Source organism: Canis lupus, chromosome 29 (genome assembly GCF_003254725.2).
Source record: "Canis lupus dingo isolate Sandy chromosome 29, ASM325472v2, whole genome shotgun sequence".
NCBI classification, from domain to species: domain Eukaryota; kingdom Metazoa; phylum Chordata; class Mammalia; order Carnivora; family Canidae; genus Canis; species Canis lupus.
This window is the reverse complement of record NC_064271.1, coordinates 31631332-31645661: the sequence shown is the minus strand read 5'-3', so window position 1 is coordinate 31645661 and position 14330 is coordinate 31631332. Positions and strand designations below refer to the sequence as shown.

The window sequence follows — 14330 nt, the reverse complement described above, 5'->3', positions numbered from 1 at the left end:
TTTTATTAGTCATGCTTGTGTGTGTCCCACTATGAGGAAAGGTTGAGTCCCTTCCTTAATCATTTTATATTTCTCTAATACTTTGTACATAATGGAAACTCCAAAATTGTTAACTTATTGAATATAGGCATTTGCACAATGACAGGCAGCCCCTCCCTTCTTAAACAGAAATCAAGTAAGGAAGAGTACTTACACTTAGAGCCTGATGAAGATGACCCACTGACGGTAGATCTCGATCCCCCTTTCATGGAAAAGACTCCTTTTCCCCTGCGAGTCGTTGTGACAGCCACTCTGGGACGCTTCAGTGGAATCACTGCACGGGGGGGTGGGGGCACACGCCCGTGGTAATCAAATAACCTTCACAAAACACAAGTGTGGCTGAGAGTTGGTTTATGCCTAAGCGTTCTATCAAATGCGTGAAACAATTAAGAGAATGGCCTCGTAAAAAAGGTCGATAAATGCTCTTGTTATTGTTGTTCTCACACAGGCATTTATTAGAAACAGGATTCTAATATAGTCTATGCATTCTGGGCATTAGAATCTGACTCTCCAATATCACCTCATCCTTAAGGTATGAAAGGACAAGGAACTTTGCCCCAACAGTACCCGGCAATTTGTTGAAATCATGCTGACCTATGTTCTCAAGTATATTTCTTTGCGCAGTTTAACAGATTTACCCTTCTTAGAATAGAAATCTTCCTCTTATATAGCAACGCTTATTAGCATACTAGCTTGAAAAGAGGAAAAGGTCATGCAGAATTAAGGACAAAGCAAGGCAAATTATTGTTCCATCACGAAACAGCTCATAAGGAAAATAATTTTGAAGTAAGTCTAGATTAAAGAGAACTGTAACACACAAATCAACATGGTGCCACACCTGTCTCTAAGTAGCAAAAGGCTCCTCCAATGTAGAAAAAGGAAGACTGGGTTTGAATAGAATGGCACCATGCTGGTATTAGAGTACTGGTGGAAATAGGTATCTTTTTATTATTCTGACCATTTGCTAGACATGCAAATTGAACTAGTGATATTTGTATGGTAAGCTACTGAAAATTTCTTTAACCAAAAAAAAAAAAAAAAAAAACTACCAATAAAAATTCTAGAAGCTTACTAAAAAGTGAAAAATGATATTCAGCACAATCAATGCATTTCCACTAAACGAGAGGCATAAAAGTATGGGAATATTTACTCTTTTATATAAATATGTAATTCATAGATTCAAAAGCTTCATATTGTTCATACTGCATACTCATACACAAATTTTTTGCACACTTAGCACATTTGAGAAACATAAAAGGTCAGAGAAAAAATATGAGCATATATTTACTCATTTACTTATTTATTTATTTATTTAAATCATAAATTAAATTTTTTTTTGGTGTTCATACTCACTCATTAAAAAAAAAAAAACTATTTATCCATGAACCAGTGTGTTATCCACTATAAAGAGAATCGTGTTATTGACTTAGAATGATCATTGATACTACTTGATTGTGACACCATTATATGGATTACATTCTCATAATTGTTTTAAAACAGTCAATATGAATAATCTATATGAAAGTCAGAAATGAATTTCAATAATAGGAAGAAAACAGTTTCTGTAATAGGCCATTTTATAAAATTACATCTTATTTATGCATACAGATGAATCCCTTTTTAGAAAATAATATGTCAAATATAACAAAAATTGAGATAGGTGCAAAACATTCAAAACTATGATGCTATGGAGGTAAAAACGTAGTATCTAAACCACACTTCAAGCTGAACTTAGTACTGAGAATGTCTCCTACTTTAGAGAGCTAAAATGTTCAAAAACTATTTGGAAGCATGCTGGGGAGAAACTAAGAGATGTCTGGAAAGAAAAGAAATGAAATGAGACAGAGTTCAAGAGAGGTGCCATCCTCTGTGAATAAGCAAAGTCCATTAGAGCCGAAGAACTGCTAGCAAAGAACAGGTCATGGATGTCAACACATTATAGTTTACTTCAAAGAGTATAAGCAGGATGAAGCTGAAAAGGGTTATGAATATCATCCATACCACTAGGGGCTGGAAATCAAAAGGGTCAACTAAACCTGCCCCTCATTTCAATCACAAAACAAGGACTACATTATTTATTTATAAGTTGAATTCACACAGCACCTTAAGCTAGTGAAGCAAAATATGAAGGTACTTTTTATGAGCTATAACACCCAAAGCTACTGAGGGCGAAAAAAAAAAATATGGCAATTGACTCATCTCTTCCAGCATAGATGCTGCTGCTTCAGATGAAAGGCAAGCTCTTTTGGAAGGACCATTTCCCCAGGCCATGAAAGTGCAATTTAGCTGGTTCATTAATTAAGCTAATCTATAAGTAGGGTTAAGAAAATTTCAAAAGCACAACTAAAATATACAGCGAACTAAGAATGTCGTAATGAAAATGCAGGCCAAGTAAAGCCACCATATTCACCACTACTTCAGCCACTATGTAATTCAAGAATGTTTTACAGGAGAGTGAAATGTTTATCACTATTTCTATTGCTTCCCCCAGCCAAGGATTATAAAGCCTCCAGTGTTGGCCAGGCCTAATCTTATGTTGAGAAAACAGAGCTGCATTCGTTCATTGCACTTGTGACATACTTTTAGTCTGCGACATACATTTTAGTCACACACTCAATATGTGTCGTGTCCTTTGCTGTCAATTCCTATAGAGCATAGCCCTTGTTCCCTGGATATTTTGGTGAGTTGCTTTAAAGGGCAATAAGTCTTCCTCATCAAGGAATCAGGTAAGGTTCTACAAATTCTTTTCGCCACTCTGATGGGAAGATATGTAGTATCAGAACTTATATTTTAAAAAGGGATGTGTCATTTACAACCCCCCCCCCCCCAAAAAAAAAACCAACTAAAGAAGGATATGGGCACTTCACATGACAGCGTTATTCTGGATTTTACACAATTTCATGGAGTGGAGGCGTTGGTTCAATTTTCATTGGCTACACTGGAGTTTACCAGAAATAAAAGAAAGGAAGACTAGGTATTGTCCTAATGCACAAAACCTTAACCAGGCAAGGATGGGAAGCAGAGGCAGATTTTCTGGAATTCAAGACAGGATGTAGGGGTTCTTCTAAATGCAGAGGGAAGCAAGTGAGAGGTAACCCATGAAGGGAGATAGAACCATTGGATTTCTCATCAGAATTCTGTTTACAGAAAATCTAAGAAATTTTACCTTTATAAGGTGTTAGATCAGCAAATATTGTTGAGACATAGGAAATTGTCCAGTTAGCACTGTAGACTGACAACAAAGATTGCAATGCAACAGAATTAAAAGGAATCCAAATCTCAAAGGTCGGTTAAAAGCTTAAAGTTTCTTCTTTCTTCTTAAGTTTTTGGTTTCTTCCACTCTTAGAATTACATTCCTTCTCCTTAATGGTTCTCCTTTTCTTCAGAAGTTCTTCATTTTCCCTAATATGCATAGAATACTGTTTTCCCCCTAATATTTATTGGTCAAATAAATAATGATTTATAATGAAGCCAAACACACAATTTTTTCTTCCTCAAGGTCTATTTTAAAATAAGAACCCTAAGAGACCCACTCTCAAGCAGTAAATAAAGTAAATGCAAACAGATTTTACTAAAAACAACCCATTAAAGAAATCTGAGGATGTAATTGGCCTTATTTAATAAACATTTCCACTTTTCAAGTGTTCATTTCTTGTTTGGAATTCTGTTTGCTTTAATGATAGCTGAGATATGTAATTTTATTACCTAGCAAAAGGTAAAATCTGGTAAATAATATTTATGTACCTGATAAAAATACACGTAGGTTGTCTTTAGGAGAATATGGATATTTGCTATTAAAAATTAGCTGTGTTTTGGACAAAGCAATATAATGGCATATTGGCATATAAAGTGAATATACTTTGGAATTCTTGTTTTTATTAAAAGCTTTTTAGTATTAAGCTTAATAATAAAGCAACATTTTTGAAAAAATACACGAAAAACATAACTCTCTATCTCGTATTCTAAAACAACTGTTTTATGGAGCACCTGGGTGGCTCAGTTGGTTAAGCATCTGACTCTTGATTTTGGCTCAGATCATGATCTCAGGGTTGTGAGATTGAGCCCTGTGTCAAGTTCTGCCCTGGCATGGAGGCTGCTTGAGATTCTTTCTCTCCCTCTCCCTCTCCCTCTCTCTCCCTCTAAATAAATAAATAAACAACTACTATCATTTTCTAATCTTTTTTCCCCACAAGTATCCATTTTTTTCACATAGTTGAGAACATAATATATGCATAGTCCTGTATGCGGGCTATTCTCCTAGGTTTATATTAAAAACATTTCTCCAGCCTGCAAAATGGTCTTCCTAATGTTTATTTTAATTGCTATGGTGCATTTTCTCAAACAGATATATTGTATTCTAATAAACGTTACCTGATTGACTTTGACTTAATGCCTATTTTTCTTTTTTTTTAAGATTTTATTTATTTATTCATGAGAGAGAGACACACACACACACACAGAGAGAGAGAGAGAGAGAGAGAGAGAGAGAGATAGGCAGAGACACAGGCAGAGGGAGAAGCAGGCTCCATGCAAGGAGCCCAACATGGGACTCGATCCTGGGACTCTAGGATCACGCCCTGGCCGGAAGGCAGGCGCTAAACCACTGAGCCACCCAGGGATCCCCTAATGCCTATTTTTCACTGTTAGCTACTGTGGTTTAAAAATTAAAAAAAATTAATGTAACATTTGCATAATATTTTGTTACTGAACACTAAATTTTAATTTTAGATAAATTATTCAGATAGATTTCAAGAATTGGTAATTACCTGTTTTTTCTTTTTCTAAATTTCCCTCATGAAAAGAGTTCTTCATTTTTCTTACTGTGAATCAAAGGCTATAGTCACCATGTGCTTAATGCTAACAAAAACATGTGGTCTGGACTAGGGGTCAAAAAAATGAGGCTGCCTACAGCTCAAAACTGAGAACAGGTTCAGAGCCATGTCCTCACTGGGGCTTTGTAGCAAGTGTGAATGAATATCAGTAACCAGAGGATCAGAGAAGATCTTCCTCTGTGTCTTGATTCAACCTCGAACCCTTCTCTTCTGCATGTTTAACTTCCTACAGATGTATAGTCTATAAAATCAAATTAAGGTGTTGATTCATTTTTTAAAAAGATTTTATCTATTTGAAAGAGTGAGAGAGAGTGGGCACAGGCAGGGGGAAGGGTGGAGGGAGAGGGAGACGCAGACTCCCTGGGGAGCAGGGATCCCAACTTAAACCTGGATCCCAAGCCCCTGGGATCATGACCTGAACTGAAGGCAGATGCTTAACAGACTGAGCCCACCAGGCGCCCCAATACCTATTCCTTTTTAAGAAGGGATATATTTGAAATCCACATGAATAATTCTTACAGCCTACTCACTATATTTATTTTGTACCCTGCTTGAATTACTCAAAATTCATAAAATCTGTCTATAACTTCCACCTTGATTTCAAGTAAGCATTTGGTTTCAACTGAATTAGAACATTTCAAAGGCACACTTAACTGCAGAGCAGTAAATGAATAATTTCTATTGTTTTGTGTTATTAAAATTTTCCAAGATTTTCAGTGAAGTCTTCCTAGATCTTGTGCAGGTATTTCTTGAATATGCTTTTAAAGACAAGCCGGCTGAAATCTTGAATGATCTTTTCTGCAGTTTTTTGACCTTAATATAATCTTCACCCTTTGCACAACTTTGCTTTCTGTTATATTTTGTATACAACTCTGGGTAATGAAAAAGTTCATACATTCAAATAGCATTTTTGAGGTTATAAATAAGTAAAATGATTCTCCTATTCATTGCTTATAATTCTATAACATGGAGGAAGTGACTTGCCCAAGTTTAACCAGTCAGCACATATGCAATTAGGCCTGAAACTCATGTCTTCTGACTCTAAATCATAGGCCCTTTGTCAAGTGTACCATAGTGTTATTTCTAAATGTTTTAAGTGGAATACTATTTTATTAGATGGTAATTTAAACTTGCATAATGAAACATTCATTGCCTCTTGCTAATATGTTTTTCCAATATTCATGAATATATGCCGTCCTCTATAATCAATGAAACAACTGCAACTTATTGGGGAGTTTTTTTCGTTAACTGCAACTCCAGTAGCTTCTCTTCTGTTAAGTTACACAAGGTCCAGGGGCAGCCCGGGTGGCTCAGTGGTTTAGCGCTGCCTTCAGCCCAGGGCCTGATCCTGGAGACCTGGGATGGAGTCCCACGTCAGGGTCCCTGCATGGAGCCTGCTTCTCCCTCTGCCTGTGTCTCTGCCTCTCTCTCTCTCCTCTCTGTGCATTCTCATGAATAAATAAATAAAATCTTAAAAAAAAAATTACACAAGGTCCAAATTGTGCCAGAGTTGAACAATGCCCATTTCACATCATTTAATATGGATGTATGTGTTCTATATGGTGAAGCCCTTCTAGCATTTCTTTTTCTCTATTAACAGAAGTTTACTTATACTGGGGGTTATGTGCTTTTCCTGATACTGCTGGAAAAAGACTGGATTAACACTGCTAATATCTCATAAATTGAAAACATCCCCTGGGGGGATTCAATATACTTTTAGGTATATATCCTTTCACTTCACTTGGAAGAGTATAAATATTGATGTTTAGTTTTAATAACATGTAATGTCCTTCATTTAGAGTCAGACTTGACCTTTTAGAAGAAAATGCCATTTAATGCTATAAATTATTGAGCAGTGCTTTGTGTAATATGAAAAAAGTTTAGAATAACCACTCAGGTCTATTATTTAGTGATACTCTTCCTGATCCCTGAAACCACAAACAGACACTAACTCAGTCCTTAGAAAGTTATTGCTGGGCCAATGTATCAAAACAATGACAGTATGATGGCCCTTGGTGTAAAGTCCTTTTGTAAGCTGCAACTATCTAGGGGCTGAAAATCCCCAATCACATTAGAATCCCCAAACCTGGCAGAAACCAGATAGCCATAGGATCTGGATGTATGGCAGTGACCAAGCTATTATCTCTCAGCTTCAAACCCACCTTTAGCCACAGCTGGGGTTGGGACTCCGCCAACCGCATTTCTGTGGGGGGTCAGCTGGCTCCTTGCTGGGCTCAGCCAACAAAGGACCTAGAGGGAGACTGCAAGACTGGAGCAGGAAGACACGACATGGTCCTTCCTCTTTGGCTGCCTATTCTAGTCGGCATCACTCCTGCCTCATTTCTTCACCCCGGCAGCAGTGATGCATCCTGGGAGCAGCAGCTGAGTCCAGTATGAGTCATTTTGCAAGACCTGCACAAGAGTGTCTTCACATTCCCTCAAAGAGGTCTAGTTCCAGTCCTCTGGGTTCTCCCTCTGGGCTCAGAAAAGGCAGCAGCAGCTGAGCAGAACCTCCTAGTCCCAGTTTCTGCTCTATAATTTCCTTTATCTAGATGAAGTTTTGGTAATCCCAACCCTTTCCTCTGTTTCCTAGAGTTGGTACCTGCTTCCTGTAGTTGCTAAGTCCATTATGCCATAAGTGTTGTGTTTTTGCTTTTTCAGTTCCTTAATACCTAGTTGGAAAGTATTTTTGTACAATTATTCCTATTAAATATAACTACATGATTTCTGTTTTCTAAACCAAAACCAAAGCAGGTTGGGGTTAAAGGAAATAGCTGAGGATTCTTTCTTTGCAAGAAGTGTGTTGAAGATCCCCAATCACATTAGAATCCCCAAATCTGGCAGAAACCCGAAAACCACAAGATATAGATGTATTGGCAGTGACTAAGCTGTTCTGCTCTGGGAGCAGAAGGGAAAACAAGATAAACAGAATAATCCAGAGGTGTCACAATAGGCTATTTTGGAACAACTGACCAACCAGTTGATTTCTCAGTCATAGGGACAATGCTACATGACTGTCAGTATAAGAAATGCATCCACCATCATGGTTAATGGTTACTGTTAGCTGTTACTAGCTAACATTGTGCAGGAAAAATATACCAGGCATAATGCAGATCATTATTCATGTTACTTCATTTAATCCTCAGAACAATCTTATGAGGCAGGAATTAATTTCTTGCTCACTTCATGGATGAGACAACCTGTTTTGTGGTATTAAATAACTCGCTTAAGTTTGCACCACCAGTAAAAAGAGAAAAAAAAAATTAACCACAAATTCAAGCAGAGTGTAATTTATGAGAAATTACTGTGGATAAAACTGTTAGCACTTTGTAAGCCATTTATAACGTCCAGCCTCTCCATTCTGTTCTCCCTTTGCGACAATCTATTTTCATAGGGAACTCCTGACTCTATCCACTAGTGGCGGATGCTTATATCTTTCTTAGCCAAGTGCAAAAAAATGGAAAATAAACTAATAAGGACACAGTCTGTTCAGACAGTCTGTTAACAATACAACCATACTGATCTTTTGTACCTTAATAAGCCAAACAGATTTTTATATAAGACAAATAAATGATTTGGGGGATTGTTCAGAGTTAGCTTTTTTGTGTAGTGGAGAATCATCTGAAAGCTTCAAGCTCTATAACTCTTTGGCTGATTAAGGCTCTTGCTCTTTGGTAGATAGGATAGATTTCTTTAACATCTATCTATCTATCTATCTATCTATCTATCTATCTACCTACCTACCTACCTACCTATCTACCTATTTATCTATCTATCTAATGATGTTACTGGGCTATAATTTAGATAGAAACTCCATTTCACATAGAAATTCTTTAAATGTAGAAGGAAATCACAAGATAGAAAACACTTAAGACAATGCTCAGTTTCATAATGACAGACTAAAAGACAATGTGTATTCATTTAAAACTTTATTCATAGCAATTAGGACAGTGTTCTGCATCCTGAAAAAAAAAAAGTTGTATTAGAAAATGTTTTTAGAACTGTCAAAAACTAAAAGTTTCAAATAGTACGCACACTATTTAAATGTTATCTTTTCTTAATAGTAAATGGGCTTATTTTATGCTGCCAGATAATTTTTTAGGATAAGATACTATAAACTAATATTTATAAAAAAATACTGTATTTTGTAGCAATTATAAAAATGATTTGAGAAAACTGTCCTTTGAAATTCATATTTGGTCATAAAGGCATAATTAGTGGGAAAACTTTCTTAACTGAGTAGTTGAACATAGTGGTTATGAAGGTGTGTTCTGGTCTGATACCCTTTTACGCAAGGCTTTCTCCTTTCATTTAACTCCATGGACTAATATTGCTCCCCCTCTGTTTTGCATATTCACACAGTTGGTTACTGAATCTATATGAATAGTTAATAATTGTAGTCTTGTCATGAATTTACTGTATGACCCTGGGAAAACCAAAGTCTCTCTGAATCTAAGGAGATGAATTAAGGACACAAATGCAGTATCTACTATGTTTAAGACTTAATGATATTGCCCGAGGATACGACAATACACAAAACTGAGCATCCTTCCTGTCTTCATGGAGGAAGAGAGGCAGACAGGAATCAAATCCTGTCATCACAAAGCAATACAGCAGTACAAAAGCAGAAGTGCTGTGAAGGAACAGTACTGGGTGCTGAGAGAGGGGAACAGAGGAGCCTAATTTAGTTCGAGAGTGGTGTTCATGCTGAGATCTGAGGGATGAAGTCAAGTTAACTAGATAGCAGAGAGAGGAATGGGGTGAAGGAGCAGCAGAGAAGACGGTGCTGAGGGAGGAGGGTACATGGTGTTCTTGTGGAACTGAAAAAGGGGCTGCATGGCTGGACTGAAAAGAAGGCCCTTCCAAGGGATTATGAAGTTTCTTCCTTATTTAACATGCCCATTATGAGCTATTTTTCTGAGTTTGCATTTCTATACCTTGCAATTTTTTTTGTTTGTTTGACTAGAACTTGCAACTAAAAAGCTTAAAAGATATGTACCCTCATTGTTGTGTGTTTGGTCTAATGATCTATGTACTGTGTGGGCCCTTGATTGCATATCTCAGAATTTCAGTCACCAATCTTTGGTTAAATAGCACATCTCCCCACAGCGCAAATCAAATTTCAGTTACCACCGTCTATTCATAAAATGATTTCATAAAGTGCAAACTTTGCTGCTGGTTTTGCAGTCCACAAATCACTGTGCAAATAAGAGAGGTGCATCATGGTCAGCGATCAGTCACATCACTTCATTCAAAGGGTGTCTGGTTGCCATGCATCTGTTATTCAGGGCACACACACAGACAGCAACTGTGTGGTGTCTTGTCTCCTTCGTGCCAGTGACAAACCCACGTGGCACTTGACAATAATGGATAATCCAAAGAGGAAATGGGTCAACAAAGAAGAGAGTGCAGCAAAAAATAGAAGATGGATCACACTGGAAGTGAAATAAGATTAAATGGGATGGAATTGTAGGAGAAATGGCCGACTGAGAATTGTTGACCCTCTTCTATTAAAGAGACACTAGGTATGGAGCCCGAGGTACATCATGAAAGCAAGTATATTGACATGAATGAAGAATACAGTTGTGAGGTGATAAAAAGGGATGACGATGCCCCAGAAGAAGTGACATGGGCAAAAGAACCCTACTCTGAGGAACTCTCAGAGATAAGTCACAACACCCGATAAGCTGCTGAAGTTGGTTCGGCCTTAGAAAGGAAGGTGACAACTGACCAAGGCACAAGAAGGATGCTGGTTCTGTAGTGTAAGTTGTACAAGAAAGCAAGCTCTGCTCAAGCTACTTTCAGATAGGTCTTTTTACAAAGAACCAAAACACACTAATTCTCAATATTTTTACTGTTTTAACTTACAGTGTACTTAAAACTATTTTACTGTATTTTTCTATTATTTATAACCAAGAGTAAGAGAGTTTTTAATATTTTTATGAACATTTTTTTAGAGGGGATCGAAACTTCTATTTTTTCCACTAGTTATTAAAATCACTTTGTATGGTTTCCTTTATGATCCAAGACTACTATGCAAAGCAAGAACTGTCCGTAGTTTTTACAAATCTAACCAATACGGCATTGCACTGTGTCATATTGAAAGCAGATGCATTTTAGAAGATTGGAGTCATTTTCCAAGTTTACAAAACTTTCAGTCTTGGATCCTAAGTCAACAACAGACCTGCAAAAACAATATTGGTTAATTAAATTTTTGGCATATTATTCAACTATTCCATAACCGAATTTTTGCCTTAACAACCAACCTCTGAAGACCTAAAAGTCCAAGATGTCTGTGCTTCAGTAAGCACAATGAAAATAAGAAAATCTGTCTATATTATACTTTTTGGGACTTAGTAAAGAATTTTCTTTAAGTATCATTCAAGAACACCTAGGAATGAAATACACAAAACAGTTAAAAGATAATTTAAATAAAAGGGAAACAAGAATAAACAATTTACATACCGATTGTAGAAATCTTCTCTGTAGTAATCATAGTCAAAGACATAACCACTAAGGAGGGAAACAAAAAAATTAGTTGACATTTGTTCAACCACACTAATTTTGATACTGTTATGAGGTTATAACAAGAAACTTATGCTTTTAAATATTTATTTTTCAATGTAATTATATATCTAAAAAGTTTTACAAGTAATGTCTGATTGGATATAGTGCCACATCAAGCTGTTCTATGCCTGACATGCAAGGAATGAAAATGGTTTGTATGGTTTGGAATGAAAGATGAAAGCAGATAGCAAAATAAAATTTTTTAATACCTATAATTAAATATGAATGAAGGCCATTTTTTCCAGATGAGGTATAATATAGTTATGCTTTCTTACTAAGGTATGTACAGTAAGTATGAACAATGAACAAAAGGTTTGGAAAGGAACGGTTTAATGACCCATTCATGATAAGAATGCTAACTAGAAATGTGGAAAAAAAACCAGAAATGTGGTTTCCTTAGAAATTCAGCATTTTTTTATTCTAAAAAACATGATTTAATACACAGAGGAAAAAAATCCACTTTGTCTGAGTCTTACCATCAATTATTTAATATTTTAGGGCACTTAAATAGCAATTAATAAGTACATTTCAGTGTTAAACTTCTTTAAGGAATATACAATAAAAACTGCTCCCATCTACTTAGATAATTGTTGGAATTTACAAAGCCCTCTATTTGCATTATTTCCTTTAGTTTTAGTACTCAAAACAACTCTGTAGGATACTGTAACTAGAAGAAACTAAGGTGCAAAGGCCCTAAGTGACTTGCTCAAATTTTTATCACTAGTAAGTGACAGAGCTGAGACTGGAGAACAAGTATTCTGAATCCATGTCTGGGGCATTTTTCCATGGCACTGTGCAACCCTCCCCAGCCTGCAAGAAATTTAAACTCATGATGAGTGAAGTGTCTATACTACATGGGAATTATTATTTTAAATGTTTATTCATTAATTTTTTATTGGTATGAAACATACATAACAAGGCTTACCATTCTAACCATTTTAAAAATTTTTATTATTTTTTATTTTTATTTTTTATTTTTTATTTTTTTCCATTCTAACCATTTTAAGTATACAACTCAGTGGCATTAAGTATATTCACAATGTTGTTTAAAGATCACCAATATACATTTCCAGCATTTTTCATTATCCCAAATAGAAATTCCATACCCATTAAACAGTAACTCCCCATCCCCCATTTCCCCCTAGCCCCTGGTACTCTCCATCCTCCTTTCTGAATTCGCCTCTTCGAGATACCTCATATAAGTGGAATCATACAATACTTGTCCTTCATAGCCTGGCTAATTTCAGCTAGCATAACATTTTCAAGGTTTATCTAGATTGTATCACGCATGAGAATTTCATTCCTTTTTATGACGGAAAAATATAATGTGTATGCACACATTGCTTTTTGTTTATTCCTCTGTTGATAGACATCTGAGTTGTTCCCACCTTCTGGCTGCTGTGAATAGTGGGAGTATGAACACTGGTATGCAAGTATTAGAGTCCTTGCTCTCCTCCTTTTGGGGGATGCTGGATCATAAAGTAATATTATGTTTAACTTTTTGAGGAACCACATGGGACAGGCATGTAATTTTATATTTCCCAATTGATCAATTTAATAGTCCTTTAGTTTGCAACTATTCTTACGTCAGGAGAAATGAAAGAACATATTATTTAATCTTAACAACAACCTATAAGATGTAGAGTATTATCCCAATTTTATAGGACACTGAGATCTAAAGATTTTAAATACCCTACATAACGCAAGTTAAGCGTTCTAGTACAGCATAGTCATTCAGGGGCTCATGTATCAGAATCTGATTAAGGACATGTGTGTCAGGAACAGTACTTGGCACTTAAGGTTTAGAAGCAAAATAGATGTCTAACTTTGGTAAGAGCCAATTAGCAAACACAGATGACCTAATTGTATCGATCCATTTCCCTGCTATTCCCACTAGCTCATTCCACATCTTACAAACTCCCCTGCATTTTGTTTCAGCAGAGTTAAGTTCAACCTCTGTCCTCTGTTTAGATAATCTTGAATACGGTCTTTTCTTTACCTATTTAATTTTTATGTTGCATTTTTTTTTTATTGGACCGTGGTGGAAACAGATAAAAAGCGAGTAAGAAAAACATTTTAAACAGGAAATACGGAGAAGTAAATGAATGGGATAATGAAAAACAGAAAGAGAGGACTATTAAAAGAGATTAATCAGGGCTGGCTTCTCTGAGGAGGGGACATGTAACTGGCGACTTGAAGGATGAGAAAGGTCCTATCAGAAGCCAGGGGAGAAAGGGAACAGGGGGAACAGAAGCACAAAGACAAAAAAAAAAAAGACAAAAAAAAAAAAAAAAAAAAAAAGAAGCACAAAGACACAAGTCAGGAAAATGGATTCAGTGAAGCAAGAAGGTTGGTCCAGGGCTACTGCCATCACTCAGACAAGAAATAGCAGCATCCTAGGCAACACTGCAGACAGGATGGAGAGGGTTAGACAGGTTCAGGACACATTTCGGAGGCAGATTCAACTGAATATATCACTGAGTCAGTTTAAGAAACTGGGCAGACTGCATTATCCTTTCACAACTGGGGAAAGATTGGTAGGAAGAGTTCTAGAGGAAAATCTTGAGTTCAGTTTCGGACAAGATAGCATTTGGGAGCTCGTGAGACAATCAAGAAACACTTCCACGGGTGACCAACGGCTGCCTTACTGAGGGCAGCCCCGAAGAGAGGGCCTGCTGGGGAAATAAGTCCTGGAGTTGTGAGCATGCTGATAGCAATAAAGCCATTAAAGAGGTGAGATGTTTTGCAGGAGTGAGTGTAGAAAGGGAAAGGAGGCTGGTCCTAGGGATTCTAGAATTGTAGAGGTCAAGGGAAGAGGAGAAGAGAGCAAAAATGTCAGGTCGGATGTGGATAGGTGACAGACCTTGATACTACGTAGCTCTAAGTCTGGGC

The 14330-nt window shown here is 36.7% G+C and overlaps 1 protein-coding gene across 20 annotated transcripts in view; it reads right to left on the bottom strand.

The window, feature by feature from the left end:
* RALYL (RALY RNA binding protein like) overlaps positions 1–14330 on the bottom strand; it is a 712238-nt gene that overhangs the window by 75936 nt on the left and 621972 nt on the right. For 19 of the 20 annotated variants that reach the window (XR_007407139.1, XM_025433661.3, XM_025433659.3 and 16 more), the window contains 2 exons: positions 11337–11384; positions 194–357 (listed from right to left, as the gene is read on the bottom strand). Coding sequence is in view for 19 of the 20 variants with exons in the window: in XM_025433661.3 (XP_025289446.1) it covers positions 194–357; positions 11337–11384 (212 nt within the window). In the remaining variant the exon portion in view is untranslated. Of the gene's footprint in view, positions 1–193; positions 358–8787; positions 8834–11336; positions 11385–14330 lie in introns of those variants that run through there. The other variant, XM_049103900.1, reaches the window with a different exon arrangement.